General features: G+C 39.3%; 1 protein-coding gene across 1 annotated transcript in view; it reads right to left on the bottom strand.

The window, feature by feature from the left end:
* The window catches only part of EIF4G3 (eukaryotic translation initiation factor 4 gamma 3), a 477611-nt gene that overhangs the window by 106740 nt on the left and 346620 nt on the right, over positions 1 to 24251 (bottom strand). Inside the window, 2 exon segments of the mRNA XM_053690236.1 lie at positions 6977 to 7174; positions 7753 to 7929. Coding sequence (XP_053546211.1) covers positions 6977 to 7174; positions 7753 to 7929 — 375 coding nt within the window.

Here is a 24251-nt window from a genome sequence, read left to right as displayed (position 1 = left end):
AATTTTGAAAAAGTATGAAGCGAAGACCAAGTCGCCGCCTTGCAAATCTGTTCAACAGAAGCCTCATTTTTAAAGGCCCATGTGGAAGCCACAGCTCTAGTAGAATGAGCTGTAATCCTTTCTGGAGGCTGCTGGCCAGCAGTCTCATAGGCTAAGCGGATTATGCTTCTTAGCCAAAAAGAAAGAGAGGTTGCTGAAGCCTTTTGACCTCTCCTCTGTCCAGAGTAGACAACAAACAAAGCAGATGTTTGACGAAAATCTTTAGTAGCTTGTAAGTAAAACTTTAAAGCACGAACCACGTCCAGATTGTGTAATAGACGTTCCTTCTTTGAAGAAGGATTAGGACACAAAGACGGAACAACAATCTCTTGATTGATATTCTTATTAGATAACACCTTAGGTAAAAACTCAGGCTTGGTACGCAGAACTACCTTATCTGCATGGAAAATCAGATAAGGAGAATCACATTGTAAGGCAGATAACTCGGAAACTCTACGAGCCGAGGAAATAGCTACCAAAAAAAGAACTTTCCAAGATAAAAGTTTGATATCTATGGAATGAAGAGGTTCAAACGGAACCCCCTGAAGAACTTTAAGAACCAAATTTAAGCTCCAAGGTGGAGCAACAGGTTTAAACACAAGCTTGATTCTAACTAAAGCCTGACAAAATGCCTGAACGTCTGGGACATCCGCCAGACGCTTGTGCAAAAGAATAGATAGCACAGAAATCTGTCCCTTTAAGGAACTAGCTGACAACCCTTTCTCCAATCCTTCTTGGAGAAAAGATAATATCCTGGGAATCCTGACCTTACTCCATGAGTAGCCCTTGGATTCACACCAATAAAGATATTTACGCCATATCTTATGATAGATTTTCCTGGTGACAGGCTTTCGTGCCTGAATTAAGGTATCAATGACTGACTCGGAGAAACCACGCTTTGATAAAATCAAGCGTTCAATCTCCAGGCAGTCAGCCTCAGAGAAATTAGATTTGGATGGTTGAAAGGACCTTGAAGTAGAAGGTCCTGTCTTAGCGGCAGAGTCCATGGTGGAAAAGATGGACATGTCCACTAGATCTGCATACCAAGTCCTGCGTGGCCACGCAGGCGCTATCAAGATCACTGATGCTCTCTCCTGCTTGATTTTGGCAATCAGACGAGGGAGCAGAGGAAACGGCGGAAACACATAAGCCAGGTTGAAGGACCAAGGCGCTGCTAGAGCATCTATCAGCGTTGCCTTGGGGTCCCTGGACCTGGATCCGCAACAAGGAAGTTGGCATTCTGGCGAGACGCCATGAGATCCAGTTCTGGTTTGCCCCAACAATATACCAATTGTGCAAACACCTCCGGATGGAGTTCCACTCCCCCGGATGAAAAGTCTGTCGACTTAGAAAATCCGCCTCCCAGTTCTCTACACCTGGGATATGGATAGCTGATAGGTGGCAAGAGTGAATCTCTGCCCAGCGAATTATCTTTGAGACTTCTAACATTGCTAGGGAACTCCTTGTTCCCCCTTGATGGTTGATGTAAGCCACAGTCGTGATGTTGTCCGACTGAAATCTGATGAACCTCATTGTCGCTAGCTGAGGCCAAGCCTGAAGAGCATTGAATATCGCTCTTAGTTCTAGAATCCCACGATCCCTGAGCCTTCAGGGAGTTCCAGACTGCACCCCACCTAGAAGGCTGGCATCTGTCGTTACGATTGTCCAATCTGGCCTGCGAAAGGTCATACCTTTGGACAGATGAACCCGAGATAGCCACCAGAGAAGAGAATCCCTGGTCTCTTGATCAAGATTTAGTAGAGGGGACAAATCTGTGTAATCCCCATTCCACTGACTGAGCATGCAGAGTTGCAGCGGTCTGAGATGTAGGCGTGCAAACGGCACTATGTCCCATTGCTGCTACCATTAAGCCGATTACTTCCATGCACTGAGCCACCGAAGGGCGAGGAATGGAATAAAGAACACGGCAGGAATTTAGAAGTTTTGATAACCTGGACTCCGTCAGGTAAATTTTCATTTCTACAGAATCTATCAGAGTCCCTAGGAAGGAAACTCTTGTGAGGGGGGATAGAGAACTCTTTTCCTCGTTCACCTTCCACCCATGCGACCTCAGAAATGCCAACACTATGTCCGTATGAGACTTGGCAATTTGGAAGTTTAACGCCATAATCAGGATGTCGTCTAAATAAGGGGCCACTGCTATGCCCCACGGCCTTAGGACCGCCAGAAGCGACCCCAGAACCTTCGTAAAAATTCTTGGGGCTGTAGCTAACCCAAAGGGAAGAGCTACAAAGGTATTGGTAATGCCCGTCTAGGAAGGCAACCTGAGAAACTGATGATGATCTTTGTGTATCGGAATGTGAAGATAAGCATCCTTTAAATCCCCTGTGGTCATGTATTGACCCTCCTGGATCATAGGTAGGATGGTACGAATAGTCTCCATCTTGAATGATGGAACTCTGAGGAATTTTTTTAAGATCTTTAGATCCAAAATTGGTCTGAAGGTTCCCTCTTTTTTGGTAACTACAAACAGATTTGAGTAAAATCCCTGTCCCTGTTCCTCCTTTGGAACTGGATGGATCACTCCCATAACTAGGAGGTCTTTTACACAGTGTAAGAATGCCTCTCTCTTTATCTGGTTTGCAGATAATTGTGAAAGGTGAAATCTCCCTTTGGGGGGGGGGGGGGGGGGGGAAGCCTTGAAGTCCAGAAGATATCCCTGGGATATCATTTCCAACGCCCAGGGATCCTGAACATCTCTTGCCCACGCCTGGGCGAAGAGCGAAAGTCTGCCCCCTACTAGATCCGTTACCGGATAGGGGGCCGTTCCTTCATGCTGTCTTAGAGGCAGCAGCAGGCTTTTTGGCCTGCTTACCCTTGTTCCAGGTCTGGTTAGGTCTCCAGACTGTCTTGGACTGAGCAAAAGTTCCCTCTTGTTTTGCATTAGAGGAAGTTGATGCCGCACTTGCCTTGAAGTTTCGAAAGGCACGAAAATTCGACTGTTTGGCCCTTGATTTGGACCTATCCTGAGGAAGTGCATGACCTTCTCCTCCAGTGATATCAGCAATAATCTCCTTCAAACCAGGCCCGAATAGGGTCTGCCCCTTGAAGGGAATGTTAAGCAGCTTAGACTTTGAAGTAACGTCAGCTGACTATGATTTAAGCCATAGCGCTCTGCGCGCCTGGATAGCAAAACCAGAATTCTTAGCCGTTAGTTTAGTCAAATGAACAATGGCATCAGAAACAAAAGAATTGGCTAGCTTAAGTGCTCTAAGCTCGTCAAGTATGTCATCCAATGGAGTCGCTACCTGTAAAGCCTCTTCCAGAGACTCAAACCAGAACGCCGCAGCAGCAGTGACAGGAGCAATGCATGCAAGGGGCTGTAGGATAAAACCTTGTTGAATAAACATTTTCTTAAGGTAACCCTCTAACTTTTTATCCATTGGATCTAAGAAAGCACAACTGTCCTCGACAGGGATAGTAGTACGCTTTGCTAGAGTAGAAACTGCTCCCTCCACCTTAGGAACTGTCTGCCATAAGTCCCGTGTGGTGGCGTCTACTGGAAACATTTTTCTAAAAATAGGAGGGGGAGAGAACGGCACACCTGGTCTATCCCATTCCTTAGTAATAATTTCTGTAAACCTTTTAGGTATTGGAAAAACATCAGTGCACACCGGCACTGCATAGTATTTATCCAGTCTACACAATTTCTCTGGCACTGCAATTGTATCACAGTCATTCAGAGCAGCTAAAACCTCCCTGAGTAACACGCGGAGGTGTTCAAGCTTAAATTTAAATGTAGAGATATCAGAATCAGGTTGCATCATCTTCCCTGAGTCAGAAACATCACCCACAGAAAGAAGCTCTCCTTCTTCAGCTTCTGCATATTGTGAGGCAGTATCAGACATAGCTCTTAAGTGCTCTAAGCTTGTCAAGTATGTCATCCAATGGAGTCGCTACCTGTAAAGCCTCTTCCAGAGGCTCAAACCAGAACGCCGCAGCAGCAGTGACAGGAGCAATGCATGCAAGGGGCTGTAGGATAAAACCTTGTTGAATAAACATTTTCTTAAGGTAACCCTCTAACTTTTTATCCATTGGATCTAAGAAAGCACAACTGTCCTCGACAGGGATAGTAGTACGCTTTGCTAGAGTAGAAACTGCTCCCTCCACCTTAGGAACTGTCTGCCATAAGTCCCGTGTGGTGGTGTCTATTGGAAACATTTTTCTAAAAATAGGAGGTGGAGAGAACGGCACACCTGGTCTATCCCATTCCTTAGTAATAATTTCTGTAAACCTTTTAGGTATTGGAAAAACATCAGTGCACACCGGCACTGCATAGTATTTATCCAGTCTACACAATTTCTCTGGCACTGCAATTGTATCACAGTCATTCAGAGCAGCTAAAACCTCCCTGAGTAACACGCGGAGGTGTTCAAGCTTAGATTTAAATGTAGAGATATCAGAATCAGGTTGCATCATCTTCCTTGAGTCAGAAACATCACCCACAGAAAGAAGCTCTCCTTCTTCAGCTTCTGCATATTGTGAGGCAGTATCAGACATAGCTCTTAAAGCGTCAGTATGCTCTGTATTTCGTTTAACTCCAGAGCTATCTCGCTTTCCTCTAAATTCAGGTAGTCTGGCTAATACCGCTGACAGTGTATTATCCATGACTGCCGCCATGTCTTGTAAAGTAAACGCTATGGGCGCCCTAGATGTATTTGGTGCCATTTGAGCATGAGTCCCTTGAGCGTGAGTCAAAGGATCTGACACGTGGGGAGAGTTAGTCGGCATAACTTCCCCCTCGTCAGATTCCTCTGGTGATAAATTTTTTAAAGACAGAATATGATCTTTATTGCTTGAAGTGAAATCAGTACATTTGGTACACATTCTAAGAGGGGGTTCCACAATGGCTTTTAAACATAATGAACAAGGAGTTTCCTCTATGTCAGACATGTTTGTACAGACTAGCAATGAGACTAGCAAGCTTGGAAAACACTTTAAATCAAGTTAACAAGCAAATATAAGAAACGGTACTGTGCCTTTAAGAGAAACAAATTTTGTCAGAATTTGAAAAACAGTGAAAAAAGGCAGTAAATCAAACGAAATTTTTACAGTGTGTATAATAAGCTAACAGAGCATTGCCCCCACTTGCAAATGGATGATTAACCCGTTAGTTCAAAAAACGGATCAAAAAAACGATAGACGTTTTTTAACAGTCACACCAAACTGCCACAGCCTTGCTGTGGGCCTACCTTCCCCAACAAACGATTTTGGGAAGCCTAAGAGCCCTTTAGAGATGTCCTATAGCATTCAGGGGACTCCTGGAGGAAGCTGGATGTCTCAGTCTGTAAAAGTTACTGCGCAAAAAAGCGCTAAATTAGGCCCCTCCCACTCATAGTAACACAGTGGAAAGCCTCAGGAAACTGTTTCTAGGCAAATTTAAGCCAGCCATGTGGAAAAAACTAGGCCCCAATAAAGTTTGATCACCAAAGTATATATAAAAACGTTTAAACATGCCAGCAAACATTTTATATTGTAAATATAAAAGAGTATTACCTCAGAAAGTAAGCATAATACCAGTCGCTATTAAATCACTGTATTTAGGCTTACCTTACATAAATTTGGCATCAGCAGCATTTTCTAGCATTCACATCTTCTAGAAAAATCTTAACTGCACATACCTCATAGCAGGATAACCTGCACGCCATTCCCCCGCTGAAGTTATCTCTCTCTTCAGTCATGTGTGAGAACAGCAATGGATCTTAGTTACAACCTGCTAAGATCATAGAAATCACAGGCAGATTCTTCTATTTTTCTGCCTGGAACAAAATAGTACAACTCCGGTACCATTTAAAAATAATAAACTTTTGATTGAAGCAAAATAACAGCTACATTTCACCACTTATCTCTTACTACCTCCATGTTTGTTGAGAGTTGCAAGAGAATGACTGGGTATGGCAGTTAGGGGAGGAGCTATATAGACAGCTCTGCTGTGGGTGTCCTCTTGCAACTTCCTGTTGGGAATGAGAATATCCCACAAGTAATGGATGATCCGTGGACTGGATACACCTTACAAGAGAAAAGAGAGCCAGCCTCAGCCAGGAGCATGTGGTCGTGTTGACATTTTTGCATTTCAATGCTAAGAGTAAAAGACTGAACAGAATGTTATAAACCGTGATTGTCTACCTCTTTCTAGTTCTACCTCTTTTCAAACAGTTTGTGGTTTTGTTTTGCTTAATTATAAAACTGTGCTCTGCTGCTTAAAAATTGGACAAACAGTTGTGTTAATGTAAAGTTTTAGTCTGAAGTTTATATTTATAACACTCAGTATGTGGATTTTATTTTAAATAGAGGAAAAAATGATTGATTTATTTTTTATCCGATTAGTCGAGAAAATAATCGGCCAATTAATCAATTATGAAAATAATCGTTAACTGCAGCCCTAATAAATATATATATATATATATATATATATTACAAACATACACACACACTGCACTTGGTTGTATGCAGAAATAAAGATATGATTTACTAATATATATAATACAGCAAATCAGATGGCAGCACTCCAGTAATCTTAAAAGCTGTATTATTTATTCACTTCAACTCCAAAAAAGACAATAAAACAACGACATTTGGGGTGTTACCCCTTAATCATGTTTCTCTATTGGATTAACTTTTGGTGTGAGGTCCTGGATGGCGTTGTCACCCACTAGATACACAGGTGCTGGAGATAATCTATTCTAAACACTAATATATATACACACATGTAATATAAAAAACACATTTACTGCTATATACATGTAAAGTATTATATCTCTTAACCTTTGTATTAAACTGATGTGGTTAACATTAAATAAAAACTATTCTGTCTTGGCCACTAGAGTAATGTGAGATTTACTGTCTAACCAAATCCATAATGGTCCAATGTCCCTTTAACAAAAGCTAAATACACTTTATTTTTGTCTTCACATACCGTAGCAAGGCATCGGCACATGTTGGCATAGGCCACTGAGAAGCTCGGTTCATCAATCGCTTTCTCAAAGACCAAGTCAATTACTCCTTTGAGACGTTCTTCTGTGTCAACAGTTAAATCTGTCACCTGTTTCATTAACTGGTTGAACATCTGAGGGGTCAATTTATTCAAGATACTCCGGACCTTACGAAATAGAGCCTGGAAAGGAAAGAAGGGGGGGGGGGGGAAATCAGCTAAAAGAAAAAAAAAATGAATGATGCAAAACAAAAATTTTATTAAACGGGCATGAAACCCAACTATTTTCTTTCAAGATTCAGATAGGTAACATGTAGTATGAGCATGTCTAGAGCACTATATGACAGCAATTTTGCTAGAATTATTCTACTGATTGTGCAAACGTAAAAGTGTTCTTCCAAAATTGCTGCCAAATAGTGCTCCAAGTTCTTCAACACAGAATACCAACAGAACTAAGCAAATTTGATACATTGCACAGGTTAAAAAAAAAAAAGTATCTGAATTATGGAAGTTTGGGTTTCATGGCACTTTAATTACTCATAACAGAGCACAATTATTTAAAGAGTGTAATCTAAACGGTAACAGCAAAGAAGACTACTTAAATATACTCAAAAGCAACAAATCTTAAGACTTTTAGAACCTTTAACTTGTGTCCAGCTCTTCTGCAAACATTATATGCTCTAATTCTAACTACTGGTCCTAGAACTTATTTTATCATATAGTCAGGATGATATATCACAAGAAAAGTCTCGTAGCTATACCTGGGTTCTGACGTTGTCGGGGTCATCTGGCTGACCTTCCCTCTTCACGCCGGGTTTCCAGGCATTCTCCGACTTCTTAAGGTGCACGTCGTCCGTCACTGAAATGTTCATTATGATTTTCCTGGGCTCTCCTCGCCTTTGGCCTGGCTGAGAACGCCTCGGACCGACATTCAAAAGCTGTAAAAAAAGAATGGCAATTTGTTTAACACTCAGTTATAAAATCCTTTGTATTTTGACTACATCATGTAATTTAGATTTTCGAATTTTGATAACCATATCCTGCTAGATCTCTTTCCCTAATTGAAGATAGCTGCAAAACAATGTACTTTATACTAACATCATGACTATAGCTAGCCTTATTGTCTGCAGATTCAAGCCCAGATTGGCTAATGAAAAACATTTTTTTAGAAAAATAAAAATTGTGGGTGGACTTTGGCTACAGAAAAACAACTGCACTAAAAAGGATGTTAATTTTTTTAAAAAACATTTAGACTTGGCCTGTATGTTATTCTTTAGCAACACAACAGAAAGGTATTGAAATTACAAGGTGACTACTGTTGATTTAAATACAACTTATGAAAATAAAATTACGAGAGATAATATGTGATGTAAAGTAGAGCATAATAACAGTAAGGGAATTCAGCACTCAAAACTTTAGAAAGTAACAAAATATCTTTATTAGAGGGACAGTCAACACCAGATTTTTTTTTTGTTTTAAAAGATAGATAATCCCTTAATTACTAATTCCCCAGTTTTGCATAACCAACATAGTTATAATTATACATGTTTTACCTCTGTAATTACCTTGTATCTAAGCCTCAGTAGACTGCCCCCTTATTTCAGTTCTTTTGACAAACTTGCATTTTAGCCAATCAGAGCTGTCTCCTTGGTAAATTCACGTGCATGAGCTCAATGTTATCTATATGAAACATGTGAACTAACGCCCTCTAGTGGTGAAAAACTATCAAAATGCATTTAGATTAAAGGCAGCCTTCAAGGTCTAAGAAATTTGCATATGAACCTCCTAGATTTAGCTTTCGACTAAGAATACCAAGAGAACAAAGCAAAATTGGTGATAAAAGTAAATTGGAAAGTTGTTTAAAATTACATGCCCTATTTGAAACATGAAAGTTTTTCTTGGACTTGACTGTCCCTTTAAGAAAATACTATGTGGGCACAGAGAAACCTGCTGTTCATGGCAACGGCTTTTGTACCAAGTATACATAGAGCTAGTAAAACCATCAGTACACTCAAAAAATCAAAAAGACAAAGCCACAGAAGCAAAAGGAAGCCCCAGAACCCTTAGGGGGTGAAATGCGTGTTGGCGTCCTATCTAGTGGGAGCAGTTGGTCCGTGGTCGTCAAGCGCCGAGCCAATATGGCTGTGGTGTACATGGGAGGCTGAAGACACTAACAGGAGTTGGGAGGATATTGCTGAGTGCTGTTTCATTGTGGAAGTCACTCTACACGCCAGAGCTTACTAAGCACCAAGCTGGTGTGGCTGTGGCATGTATAGGAGGGTGAAGATCCGTCAGTCTTCAGCAGTGATGATCCCCTCTATGGTGACGCTACCTCCCCCTTTTAGCAGGCTGTTCTGTTATGTGTGATATATACTGCTCCACTTACCTGTTATTTGCTCCACTTTCTAGCTAACTTTTGCTTCTGTGGCTTACATCCTTGCTCCTAAGTGACCGGTTTTCTTTGTGCTGTCTGTTGCATTATGCTGTTTTTGGATTTGACTTTTGCCTTTTTGATTTATTGAGTGTACTGATGGTTTTACTAGCTATGTTAGTAACTATTTATATTGTGTACAAAAGGTATTGCCATGAATAGCGGGATTTTCTCTGCCCACATAGCATTTTCTTAATAAAGATATTTTGTTACTTTCTCTTATTTTGAGTGCTAAATTCCCTTACTGTAATGATGCACTACTTTGCATAACATATCTCTCATTTTCTTTCCATAGTGCTATATGCATAGCTTTCTATTTAATTAGGTTTTTACTTTGTTCCACTAATCATACCCTGACAAATTATTTTTCTTTTCAAAGTCTTAAAAATGGACAGTCCAAAAACAGATTTTAAGCTAGGAAAATGGTTTTTAATCAAATCTATTTATGAAATTTCAGGAAAAAAACAAAATGTATGCCTACCTGATAAATTTATTTCCAGATATGGAGAGTCCACAACGTCATCAATTACTAGTGGGAATATCACTCCTGGCCAGCAGGAGGAGGCAAAGTGCAACACAGCAAAGGTGTTAAGTGTCACTCCCCTACCCATAATCCCCGTCATTCGACCGAAGGGAAATGGATAAAGGAAAAACACAAAGATCTAGAGGTGCCTTAGGATTACTAAAAAAATAACCGTCTTAAATTAATTAAAGAGTGGGGTCGTGGACTCTCCATATCCGGAAAGAAATACATTTATCAGGTAAGCATACATTTTGTTTTCTTTCCTAAGATATGGAGAGTCCATGACGTCATTACTAGTGGGTACCAATACCCACTTTCTGACCTTTACACATTCCAGAGAAACAAACAAGCAGGGCAGAGGACTGGTGAAAATCTTTAGTCGCCTGAAGGTAGAATTTTAGAGCATGTACTACGTTTAAGTTGTGCAACAGACGTTCCTTATGAGAAAAAGGATTAGGACATAGAGAAGGAACAACAATTTCCTGATTAATATTTCTATCCAAAACTACTATAGGAAGAAAACCCAACCTAGTACAAAGAATCCTAGACCCTGTTCCCTTACAGAAACTGGAACCATCACCCACATGGAAGAAAGAATGCCTCTCTCTATCTGGTCTAAAGATAATCTTGATAGGTGAAACCTGCCCCTGGGAGGAAAAGTCTTGAATTCTATTTTGTAACCCTGAGATACTTTGTCCACGGCCCAAGGATCTGGGACATCTCGTACCCATGCTTGATAAAACAGAGAAAGCCTGCCCCCCACTTGATCCGATTCCGGACCAGGGGCAAATCCTTCATGCTCATTTAGAGTGAGGGTTTCTTTGATTGCTTCCCCTTGTTCCAAGACTGATTGGGTTTCCAAGAAGACTTGGACTGTTCCTGCTTGGAAGAGGTAGAGGAAGACTTTTCTTTGAAGTTACGAAAGGAACGAAAATTACTTTGATGTCCTTTAGGTCTATTTTTCTTGTCTTGTGGTAGAAAAGACCCTTTCCCACCAGTAACGTCAGAAATTAATTCTGCTAGACCAGGTCCAAACAAAGTCTTACCCTTGTAAGGAAGCGCTAGAAGCTTGGACTTAGACGTAACATCCGCTGACCAAGGTTTCAGCCACAACGCCCTGCAAGCTAGCACCGCAAAGTCAGATATCTTGGCTCCCAGTTTGATAATTTGCATAGTAGCATCAGAAATAAAGGAGTTGGTTAGCTTGAGAGCCTTAATCCTGTCTTGGATCTCCTCCAAAGGAGTCTCTACTTGAAGAGAATCAGACAAGGCATCATAGCAATAAGATGCTGCGCTAGACACAGTGGCAATACAAACTGCTGGTTGCCATTGAAGACCTTGATGAACATACATTTTCTTCAAATAAGCCTCAAGCTGTTTATCCATTGGATCCTTAACCCCTTAATGATCACAATGTACCCTGTATGTCACTGGTCGTTAAGGGTTTTTTTCCGGACATAATAGCACAAGTCCAGCAAGAACATGCTATTAATGCCCTCCCTCCAGCAGGCTTTGTGGAATAGAGCAGTCTCAACGCTGGTGGCAAGACCGCGCTATAAAACAATCAAGTCCCAAAAAAAGGCCAGTCACATACAGGGTACGTCGCTGGTCCTTAAGGGGTTAAAAGAGCAGCTATCCTTTATAGGAATAATAGTTCTCTTAGCCAGAGTAGAAATGGCCCCTTCTACTTTAGGCACAGTACGCCAAGAATCTTTAATGGAGTCAGTAACAGTAAACATCTTTTTAAAAACATGAGACGCGGAAAAAGGTATCTCTGGCCTCTGCCATTCCTGCGCAATAATCTCTGTAGCACGGTCTGGAACAGGAAACACTTCCACAGAGGAAGGAACATCAAAGCATTTATTAAGTTTCCTTGATTTCTAAGGGTTGACGACAGGCAGGTCGGAGTCGTCCAAAGTAGCCAAAACTTCCTTTAACAATACACAAAGGTGTTCAAGCTAAAATCTGAAGGATACTACTTCAGCATCAGATCAAGGAATTATACTGTCCGAATCTGAGATTTCACCCTCAGAGGTTACCGATGTATCCTCCTCATCAGACTTATGAGGAAGGGCAACCTGAGTAGCAGACGAACAAAAACCTTACTATCTGACTCTCTAATTTTCCTCTTGTGTTTTCCCTTTAGCATGGGAAAAGCAGATAATGTCGCAGATACTGCAGAAGATACATGTGCAGCAATATCTGCTGTCAAATAGACACCTCCAGGAGGCTGCGAGGAACTGCAGGGCACTATATGTGACGCCATAGAGGTTTGGGACGTAGCAGGAGAAAGCTGTGGTATTACCTGAACAGCATCATCCTGAGAGACATTAGGCTCAGCAAAAAGAACTTGATCTTTACATTGTAATGTCCTCTTAACACAAGAGGAACAAAATTGCATAGGGGTAACAATATGTGCCTCTAAGCACAATGGACATGAATTCATAATAGCAGATTCCTGTGTCAGACATGGCCCCAAACAACAGAAAAAAATAAATAATAAATCTGTCACTTTAAGAAAGACATTTTACTTTAAGACTAATATAAATATTCTCTTATAAGGATCACCTCTACATCTCAAGCTAGCTGAGGTGCTTCTACCTGACTGTCTACGAGAAAATCGTAGCTCCAAATTCCAAGCTGTTCTACCACTTGAAGAAAATATCAGGAGACTCCGAAACTGAAAGAAAACTGTGCCATGCACAAAAGCGCGCTTTTATGCTCTGAGTCAGTATAAAATAAAACTTCTAAGAAGCATTGGCCAGAAAAAACTGTTAGAACCACCAACAATTTCACACAAACGCAAATGCATAGGCTCAAAAGGAGGATCCTGCAAAGCCTTCAAAACCAAATTAAGACTCCAAGCAGGAGAGATTGATTTAACAGGCTTCATACGAACAAAAGGCTGAACAAAACAGTAAATATCAGGAAGTTTAGCAATCTTTCTGTGAAATAAAACAGAAAGAGCAGAGATTTGTCCCTTCAAAGTACTTGCAGACAAACCTTTAACCAAACCATCCTGAAGAAACTGTAAAATTCTAGGAATTCTAAAAGAAAGCCAAGAGAATATATGAGAAAAACACAATGAAATATAGGTTTTCCAAACCAGATAATAAATCTTTCTTGAAACAGACTTATGAGCCAGTAGCATAGTATTAATCATTGAGTCAGAGAAACCTCTATGACTAAGCACTAGGCGTTCAATTTCCATACCTTCAAATTTAGCGATTTGAGATCCTGATGGAAAAATGGCCCTTGAGACAGAAGGTCTGGCCTTAAAGGAAGTGGCCAAGGTTGGCAACTGGACATCTGAACAAGATCCGCATACCAAAACCTGTGAGGCCATGCTGGTGCTATCAGACAAACATGCGATTGTTCCAATATGATCTTGGAGATCACCCTTGGAAGTAGAACTAGAGGCGGAAAAATGTAAGCCGGTTGGTTAAACCAAGCAACTGCTAACGCATCCACCATCTCCGCCTGAGGATCCCTTGACCTGGAAAGGTACCTGGGAAACTTCTAGTTAAAATAGGAAGCCATCAGATCTATTTCGGGGAGACCCCACATCTGCACAATCTGACTAAATATATCTGGATGGAGAGACCACTCCCCTGGATGTAAAGACTGACGACTCAGATAATCCGCTTCCCAATTGTCTACACCTGGAATATGTATCACAGAAATTAGACAGGAGTTGGATTCCGCCCAAGAAAGTATCTAAGATAATTCTTTCATCGCTAAAGGACTGCGAGTACCCCCTTGATGATTGACATATGCCACAGTTGTGATATTGTCTGTCTGAAAATGAATGAATACTTCTCTCTTTAATAGCGGCCAAGCCTGAAGAGTCCTAAGAATAGAACAGAGTTCTAAAATATTGATTGGTAACCTCGCCTCGAGGATTCCAAACTCCTTGTGCTGTCAGAGACCCCCCAGACAGCTCCCCAACCTGTGAGACTTGCATCTGTTAAAATCACAGTCCAGGCAGGACGAACAAAAGAGGCCCCTTGAATAATCCGATGATGGACTAACCACCAGGACTGAGAGAGTTGACTGTTGGGATTTAAGTATATCAAATGTGATATCCGTGTATAATCCCTGGACCATTGATTTAGCATGCAAAGCTGCAGAAGTCTCATATGAAAACAAGCAAAGGGGATCGTGTCCGATGCTGAGGTCATGTGACCTAAAACTTCCATGCACATAGCCACTGAAGGGAATGATTGAGACTGAAGGTTTCAACAGGCAGAAACCAATTTCATTTGTCTCTTGTCTGTTAAAGACAAAGTCATGGACACTGAATCTATCTGGAAACCTAAAAAGGTGAGCCTTGTCTGAGGAATCAAGGAACTCTTTGATAAATTGATCCTCTAACCATGTCTTTGAAGAAACAACACAAGTTGATTTGTGTGAGATTCTGCTAAATGAAAAGATTGAGCCAGTACCAAGATATTGTCCAAATAAGGAAACACCGCAATACCCTGCTCCCTGATTACTGATAGAAGGTCACTGAGAACCTTCAAAAAGATTCTTGGAGCTGTTGCATTGTCTAGAAAAGAGAATCTCAGAAACCGATAGTGGGCTGGATGAATTGGAATATGAAGATACACATCATGTAAGTCTATTGAGGACATGTAATGACCTTGCTGAACAAAAGGCAGAATAGTCCTTATAGTCACCATCTTGAAAGTTGGGACTCTTACAAAATGGTCTGAAAGAATTTTCCTTCTTTGGACAATGAATAGATTTGAATAAAAACCCAGACCCTGTTCCAGAATTGGAACTGGTACAATCACTCCTGAAAGTACTAGATCTAAAACACACTTCAGAAAAGCCTGAGCTTTCACAGGATTTGTTGGAACGTGAGAGAGAAAAAATCTTCTCACAGGTCGTCTTATTCTGAAACCTATTCGATACCCCTGGGAGACAATATTCTGAATCCAATGATTCTGAATGGAACCTGCTCAAACATCTTGAAATAACTTCAATCTGCCCCCCACCAGCAGAACTGGATCGAGGGCCGCATCTTCATGCAGTCTTGGGGGCTGGCTTTGGTTTCTTGAAAGGCTTGGATTTATTCCAACTCGAAGATGGCTTCCAATTGGAGCCAGAGTCTTTAGGGGAAGAAATGGTTTTCTGTTCTCTATTCTGACGAAAGGAACGAAACCGATTAGACACTTTAGATTTGCCTTTAAGACTTTTTATCTTAAGGCAACCCCCCCCCAGTAATAGTGTAAATAACTGAATCCAATTAGGAACCAAACAAATTACCCTGTAATGAAAGAGATAGTAACCTAGATTTAGATACCACGTCAGCATTCCACGATTTGAGCCATAAAGCTCTTCTAGCTAAAATAGCCAAAGACATAGATTTAACATTAATCTTGATGATATCAAAAATAGAAGCACAGATAAAATGATTAGCATGTTGAAGCAAACGAACAATGCTATGCAAATAAGAGTCTTTTTCCCGTTGTGCTAAGCTATCCAACCTAAAAAGTTAATGCAGCCACAACATCAGCCATAGAAATGGCAGGTCTGAGCATATAGCCAGAATGCAAATAAGCTTTCCTTAGATAAGTTCAATCTTCCTATCTAAAGGATTCTTAAAAAATGTATTATCTTCCATAGAAATAGTAGTACGTTTAGCAAGAGTAGAAATAGCCTCATCAACCTTAGGGATTTTTTCCCAAAACTCTAATTTAGCCACTGGCAAAGGATACAACTTTTTAAACCTTGAAGAAGGAACAAAAGAAGTACCAGGCTTAGACCATTCCTTAGCAATCACATCAGAAATAGCATCAGGGACAGGAAAAACCTCAGGAGTAGTCACAGGAGGTTTATAAACAGAAGTTAAACGTTTACTGGATTTATTATCAAGAGGACCAGGCTCCTCAATATCCAAAGTTATTAACACTTCTTTTAACAAAGAACGAATATACTCAATCTTAAAAAGATGAGATGACTTATCAGTGTCAATGTCTGAAGTAGGATCTTCTGAGTCAGAGAGATCCTCATATTAGGAGTATATATGAGTATTTTGCCGGTCATTACAAATTTCATCAGTATTATGAGAAGTTTTAAAAGACCTTTTACATTTATTTGAAGACGGTAAAGCAGCCATAGCCGCCTGTATCACATCAGCAATATAATTTTTCATATCAACAGGGATATCCTGTACTTTAGATGTTAAAGGAACAACAGATACTGTACTAGCACTAATAGAAACCTTTTCTGCATTCAAAAGCTTATCATGACAACTGTTAAATACTACAGCTGGAGATATAATCTCCACTAGCTTACAACAGATACACTTAGCTTTGGTAGAATTGTGTTCAGGCAGCATGGTTCCTACAGCAGCTTCTGAGACAGGATCAGATTGAGACATCTTCTAAAATGTAAAAAAAAGAAAAATAACATTAAACAAAAATATCTTATTTCCACATATAGCAGTTTCAGGAATGGGAAAAAATGCAAATGCTAAAATTGGCAAAAAAAGCAAATAGCTTAATCCTCTGAGCATAAAGAAGGCAAGGAGCATATAGGAAGTGAGGTAAAATAAAACTTAATTTTTTTGGCGCCAAGTATGATGCACAGCGCAAAAGGAAGCCGAGAAATTTTTGCCATCAACACACACCCGGAAATGACGCAACTCGCGTCAAACACAATTTCACGCCAAACAACCTAGCGTCGACTAAGACGCAGGAAATGACAAACTTGTGTCATGATAGACGCACATTCGCGCCCAAAAATACTCGCGCCAAGAATGACGCAATAAATAACAGCATTTTGAAGCCTCGCGAGCCTAATTTGCCCGCAAGTTTTCCAAGAAAAAACAAGTCAAATTTGAAAAAAAAAAATAGTGCAATAGTAATAAAAATGACATAATCCCATTAAAATTTATATATACATAATAGGAAAGGAAAGTAGCACTTCATTAGGTAAAATATATCACAATAAATGAGTCCACAATACGAAAGCTAGGACAAACAGTCCGTTGGATAAATAATATAGTGAAATGTAATCCCAGCTGACAACGATGGGCTCTCAGTGATCAGGAAACTTTTTCCTTTCTTCCAAAAGCGGCAGGCAGATCTGTATAGGTTGAAAACAAACAAAGGCGACCAATGTGTGTATCCACAGCAATAATGCCCAAACATGCAGCAATATTCTATACACAGGGTACTCACACTCTTGCCGAGCACACCAATCTGCTTGTAGAAACAGACTGGTTGTCAGAGCAAACCAGCTTGCTCTCTCCGGTAAACACTCTCCTTGCAGCGGTCAGATGATGACAGGCTCACTGGCTCTTCCACAGCGGTATGGTAATGAGAAACTCACTTCTTAAGGAATTGCAAACAATGATATAAAAACAAATCCTTTAATCATTGATAAAACAAAAGTCCTTATAATACAAGTGAGTGAACAAAGTAAATAAGTGATATTTACTACGCATTTCTCGGCTCACTTGGCCGTTTCCTCAGGCATAATTAAACAAGCTTTTAAACCGGCTATATATTGCCGCTCATTACCAAACCTATAGTTACTCCCTCCCCCTTCTTTTGCTTGGGGGTGTGTAAAATCGAACCAATAGCTACCTGTTCTCCTCAGACCTATACAAAACTAATATAGTTGTGTTATCCTATTAACAATAAAAGTATGATATCTCATGTATTGATCAATGTCCCTGTATTGAACTCCGCACATCAATATACATATACAGTATTATGATAAAACCTATAACACACATCACCGCGGTCAAATGCCGGCCCTGTTGTAATATAGTGAGTTTTTAAAAGTTGCATATAGTAACACCAGCTGTGAGCAACCTCTAACACTCGTACAGATAACATGAAAAGCTGATTTTATTCACCGCGACAATGATCACCATTAGCCTCCAATGTAAAACCAGAGTTATATTTTCAACTAAGACACTTTAAATTATATATAGACATAGAGCAGTCTAGAAACATAGTTATTAGATTACTAATACTGCAGAATGCCTTAAATCATATCGCCACCTTAAAGGTATATACATCGCACAAAATTGTTGTTAAATACATAGACAAATGCGATGTTGGGGCTAGATTGCTCTATATTTGTAGACACAATCATGATTCGTACAGAAAACTCCAATAATATGACAGTGCACTATAAAGTTAATTGTCCGTTATACTTATATGTTAAACTCAAGATACTAGCTGACGGACAGTGAAGATCAAAGAAATATAACAAAATTATATAAACTACATAAATACAAATGGGATATATTACCCTAACTACTAACGCACTAAATAATGTGTCGAGATATAGACCACCTATATGTGGATAACAAGAAAATAAAATTATAACAGAAGGAGTGAAAGTTATATAATCGACTTACTGAATAGTGATATTGGTGTATGTATCCTATAAGTGTGCTAGTGTGTTGCCTCAATGTAAATGAATAATAATAAGTGAAATATGGACTATTCGGGAATAGTTAAATTAATAAAAAATTGATAATTATTATAACGGATCATAATAAGTGACTCACTAACTAATGTAGATAGTTATATATGCTAGATAAATGTGTAATTAAAATAATGTGTGCACAAACTCTAAATCTATGTGTAAGATGTGACGTGATTGGTGATAAAAAAAGTACTATAAATAACGACTTATATGTACACTCAGTAAAAATATATACAGATTATATATAATTATTTAAAGTCGGGTGTTGGATCCATCTGATCCGGTAGCTCTAGTCAAACTAGCATTAGATGTGTATGCTATTTTCCATAATAATAATGAGTGTTACCCTATTGGGAAGTAATGGAATGAATAATATAAAATTATAATAATTAAAACACTATTTATTAAAAATAGTGATGAAAATAGAATTAATGTGAAATAGTAGTCAGTGATACGAGAACTAATGGTCTGTGAAAACCTGTGCATATGTGACTATGTAGCAAGTAATGCATAGAGACTAATAATACCCTCTGTATGTGATATATATCGTGAATAACTACACAATATAAAGTATAAATATTATGTGTGTAATTGTATGATGTCGAATATTCCATCAATTTTAGAAAAAAGTGCTATTGTCATACCGACTTGATATGTGACTACACCCAATATATAATCTCAATAGGATGTGCGTAATTAATGATGTCAGATATTAAATCTATAAGAAATAATACTATAATCCTACTGATATAATGTGTAAATGGAGTTTGCGACTGTGACAATCATGATGATAGAATTATCATGAAGTGACCCTACCTGACGACACCAGGACTAACCTTTGCTAAGCCTTATGGATGTGGAAAACTAAATAAGAAACTAAAAATAAAATCACTAATACAAACATGATGAAGTTAATAATAATGAAGTTGTTAAAAAAAATAAAAAAAATTTTTTTTTTAAAAATGGACAAATTACTAGACCAAGATCTGGTGATTTGGACGTGTGATAAAAAGAGCCTAAGTATATTGTGATGGACATCAATAATATATAGAAATCCTCTGGCTCCTAATGTGAAAGTGATCTCTGGGCTTATTCTATTCAGAAATATATCCGCCAGTACTTGCAAATACACTTCCGAATAGAATTAAAACATAATGTATGTAAAGGAGTATGTAAACAAACTACATGCATAAACCTACATAAAAAACAAACAAACAAAAAAAAAAAAACTAAATGAATGGTCCCACACGGGTGGCCCCCAGGGTTTAAAGTGGGAATATTTCCACATACTTGCAGGGATAATAGGAAACAATTGCTCTCAAAACGCTGCAGAGTCTATAACCTCATTGAGCCCATCAGGGAACAGGGAACCAAATTTATGGATCCAATAAGTCTCCCTTTGGCGCAGCTTATTGAATCCGTTATATCTATTGGAACAAGGAATGCTTTCTAAAGGTGTGATCTTGAAACTGCAGTGTTCCCCATTGTGTTCTTGGCTATAGTGTCTGGATACACTATGTTTATATGATTTTTTTTTTCTCCATCTGGTGCGAATGTTACGTGTTGTACGCCCTAGGTACTGAACCCCACACTTGGACAACACATAAATGACATATGCTGAACTGCAAGTAAGGTATTCTCCTATTTGGAAAAATTCCCCAGTAGTATTTGCTTTTATATTTTTGGCACATGTATCATCACGATTTCCCACACCTATAGGTGCCTTTATGACTTACTCCATTATTAAATGTATTCCTGATCGCTTTTTTAGATATTACCACTTTACTTGGAGCCAAAGATTGTTTTAGATTGGGTGCTCTTCTATAAACAATACTGGGATAAGCACTTAAATTTCTCTTGAGTATAGGGTCTTGAGTAGAATGGGCCAACGTTTCTGTAGAGTTTTTCTGATCACCTTGAAATTTGAATTATATTGAGTAACAAACAATGGTTGTTCTATGTCACTAGTGGATTTACTTTTGCTAGTTTTCTGTGGTTTCTTTTTTGTTGTTGGACTCTAATATAGTAGATCTATCCATCCTACAAGCTTTTTTATATCCATTGTCAATGATCTCAGAAGGATACCCTTTTTCTTTAAATTGTTCTATTAGAATTTTAGATTGTTCATGGAATTTATCTTCTGAACTACAATTTCTTTTAATACGACAAAATTGACTAAATGGAATATTATTTTTCAATTGCTGATAGTGATTACTTGCATAATGTAAAACATTGTTGCAGTCAACTGTTTTAAAATAAGTACAAGTAGAAATATTGTGGTCCTTATCCCAGGTTAGTGTTAGATCTAAAAATTCAATAGTGTCTGGTTGTACATTGGAGGTAAACTGGATACCCATTTCATTATCATTCAAATGTGAACAAAACGAGTGTGCCCCTTCAACAGTCCCCTTAAAAACAAATAAAAAGATCATCAATGTAACGGCCTTAGAACACCAGGTTGTCCCACCAGTTTGAGTTATAAATATATTTATCTTCGAAATAACCTATAAAGAGATTTGCAAAACTGGGGGCAAACCTGGTGCCCATGGCCATACCTTTAATTTGTAAATAAAACTTGTCTAAAAATTTAAAATAGTTATGTTCCTTCTGTGTAGCAGGCATAAATAGTTCATCCTCCAAATAATGTTGGACTGTAAACAGCCCCAATTCATGAGATATGTTCGAATACAGGGCACTGACGTCTGCAGTTACCCAAATAGCATCTTGATCACATTTAACTTCTTTAAGTTTTTGTATCAAATCCGTAGTATCACGGATGAAAGATGGAAGATTTTGGACATACCTTTGCAAGTAACTATCTATATATTTGGATAGTTTATCGGTCAAACTATTAATGCCTGCAATAATCGGCCTACCCGGAGGTCTTACAGGATCTTTGTGAATCAGATGGTAAGTAGTAAGGGACTGACGGGTGAATGGGAGTAAGATGCCTCCTCTCCTTTGAACTTAAAATTCCCTCACTACTACCAAATTCAAAAATCTGTACAAGTTTCTTTAAAAATGTTTGTGAGGGATCTGTATCCAGTTTTCTATAATATTCACTGTTGTGAAGGATCTTTTGTGCTTCACTACCATAAAAAAAAAAGTTTCCTGATCACTGAGAGCCCATAGTTGTCAGCTGGGATTACATTGGACTATATTATTTATCCAACGGACTGTTTGTCCTAGCTTTCGTATTGTGGACTCATTTATTGTGATATATTTTACCTAATGAGGTGCTACTTTCCATTCCTATTATGTATATATAAATTTTAATGGGATTATGCCATTTTTATTACATGTTTTATTAAGTATATGGTCAGCTTAGGACCTAGTAGCGCCCTCTGGTGTGTTTTTTTGCACTATTTTTTGATCTTTTACATACATAGCTCTCTGACTTTATGGTTTGAGAGGTGCAGCTAAAGTTACTTTTGTAGTTTGATTTTATATTTTTATCTTTTTTTACCATCATTATCTCTAATTATATATTCCTCGTAAGGGATCTGTTAATGTTGGATTGGTTTTACCATTGTGCTATTTTTTATCTTATCTATTCAGCTCATATAGCAGCATCTGAGCTGATTTTTTAATTGCGTGTTGTTCTTAATTGCTTGTACACATTATACATTGTCTCATAGCGCCCTCTAGTGGTTTAGTCACATAGAATTTGAAAAAAAGTCTATACCCCAGGTAAGACAAACTTCCTAAACATGATTCCCATAACAAAACTGCTGGACTGCAAAGGGAAATTGCACATAGACCTGACTCATGGCAAATATAAGTAAAATACATATATTTAAAACTATTATATTAATTAACTTTATATTAATACTGTACATAAAGCGCCAAACCATAGCTGAGTGTGTCTTAAAATAATGATACATACTTACCTAAAGACACCCATCCACATATAGCAGATAGCCAAACCAGTACTGAAAACTAACAGCAGAAGTAATGCTAAATAAGAGTATATCGTCGATCTGAAAAGGGAGGTAGGAGATGAATCCCTACGACCGATAACAGAGAATCCTTGAAAAGATTTCCCGTGAGGAAAACCATAAAATCAATAGGCGATACTCTCTTCACATCCCTCTGACAAACACTGTACTCTGAGAGGAATTGGGCTTCAGAATCTTTAGAAGCGCTTATCACAGAAGAAATCATAAAAATCAAGCACAAACTTACTTCACCACCTCCATAAGAGGCAAAGTTTGTAAAACTGAATTGTAGGTGTGGTGAGGGGTGTATTTATAGACATTTTAAGGTTTGGGAAACTTTTCCCCTCCTGGTAGGATTGTATATCCCATACATCACTAGCTCATGGACTCTTGATAATTACATGAAAGAAATTGGAAAAACATAAATTATGCTTACCTGATTATTTTATTTCCATAGTGGGGATGATAGTCCACGGCTTCATTCATTACTTGTGGGAATTAAGAATCTGGCCACCAGGAGGAGGCAAAGACACCCCTGCCAAAGGCTTAAATACCTCCCCCACTCCCCTCATCCCCCAGTCATTCTGCAGAGGGAACAAGGAACAGTAGGAGAAATATCAGGGTATAAATGGTGCCAGAAGAATATATTAAATTTAGGGTTGCCCATCGGAGAAACGGGCAGGGGCTGTGGATTCTCCTCCCCACGATGGAAATAAAATTATCAGGTAAGCATAATTTATGTTTTCCATCTAAAGGGGAGGAGAGTCTATGGCTTCATTTATTACTTGTGGGAACATATACCCAAGCTTTTAGAGGACACTGAATGAAACTGGGGGGGTAAAAGGCAGACACTTAATCTGACGGCACCACAGCCTGTAGAACCTCTCTCTCAAAAACAGCTTCCACAGAAGCAAAAACGTCAAGTTTGTTAAACTTAGTGAAGGTATGCAAGGAGGACCAGGTAGCCGCCTTGCAAATCTGCTCCATAGAAGCCTCATTTTTGAAGGCCCAAGGTGAAGCTACCGCTCTAGTGGAATGAGCCATAATCCTCTGAGGAGGCTTATGTCCTGCTGTCTCATAGGCCAAGCGGATCAAGCTCCTCAGCCAAAAAGGCAAAGAAGTAGCAGAAGCCCTCTGACACCCTGCGCTTCCCTGAATATTCGACAAAAAGTGATTTAGGTTGTCTGAAATCCTTTTGTGGCCTGAAGATAGAACTTCAAAAGCACGAACCACATCCAGATTATGAAATAACCTCTCCTTAGGAGAAGAAGGGCTAGGACATAAAGAAGGAACAACTATCTTCTGATTGATGTTACGGTTAGACACTACCTTGGGGAGAAACTCCAAGCCTGTGCGAAGGACAGCCTTATCCGCATAAAGCACCACATAAAGGGGGTTCATATTGCAAGGCCGCCAGCTCAGAGACTCTGCGTGCCGATGCAATGGCCAACATAAAGAGAACCTTCCATGAGAGATCTTTTATGTCAAGAGAATGCATAGGCTCAAACGGAACCCTCTGTAAGACCTTAAGTACCAAGTTTAATCTCCAAAGGGGAGAAGCTTGCCTAAAAACAGGCCTGATTCAAAACAGGGCCTGAACAAAAGATTGGATGTCAGGGAGATCAGCGAGTCTCCTATGCAACAGAACAGATAAAGCCGAAATATGTCCTTTTAGGGAACTAGCAGCGAGACCCTTCTCCAATCCCTCTTGGATAAAGGACAAAATCCTGGATACCCTCACCTTGCACCAAGGGTATCCATGACTAACATCAGGACAAGTAAGTCCTCCACACGTTATGATAGATGCGTAGAGTTACCGCCTTTCTTGCCTGAACTAGAGTGTCAATCACATTCTCAGAGAAACCCCGTTTTGCCAAGACTAAGCGTTCAATCACTACGCAGTCAGATTCAGAG

The sequence above is a fragment of the Bombina bombina genome, chromosome 8, assembly GCF_027579735.1.
Source record: "Bombina bombina isolate aBomBom1 chromosome 8, aBomBom1.pri, whole genome shotgun sequence".
NCBI lineage: Eukaryota > Metazoa > Chordata > Amphibia > Anura > Bombinatoridae > Bombina > Bombina bombina.
The sequence above is the reverse complement of the archived record's forward strand: the minus strand, read 5'-3'. Positions and strand labels throughout refer to the sequence as shown.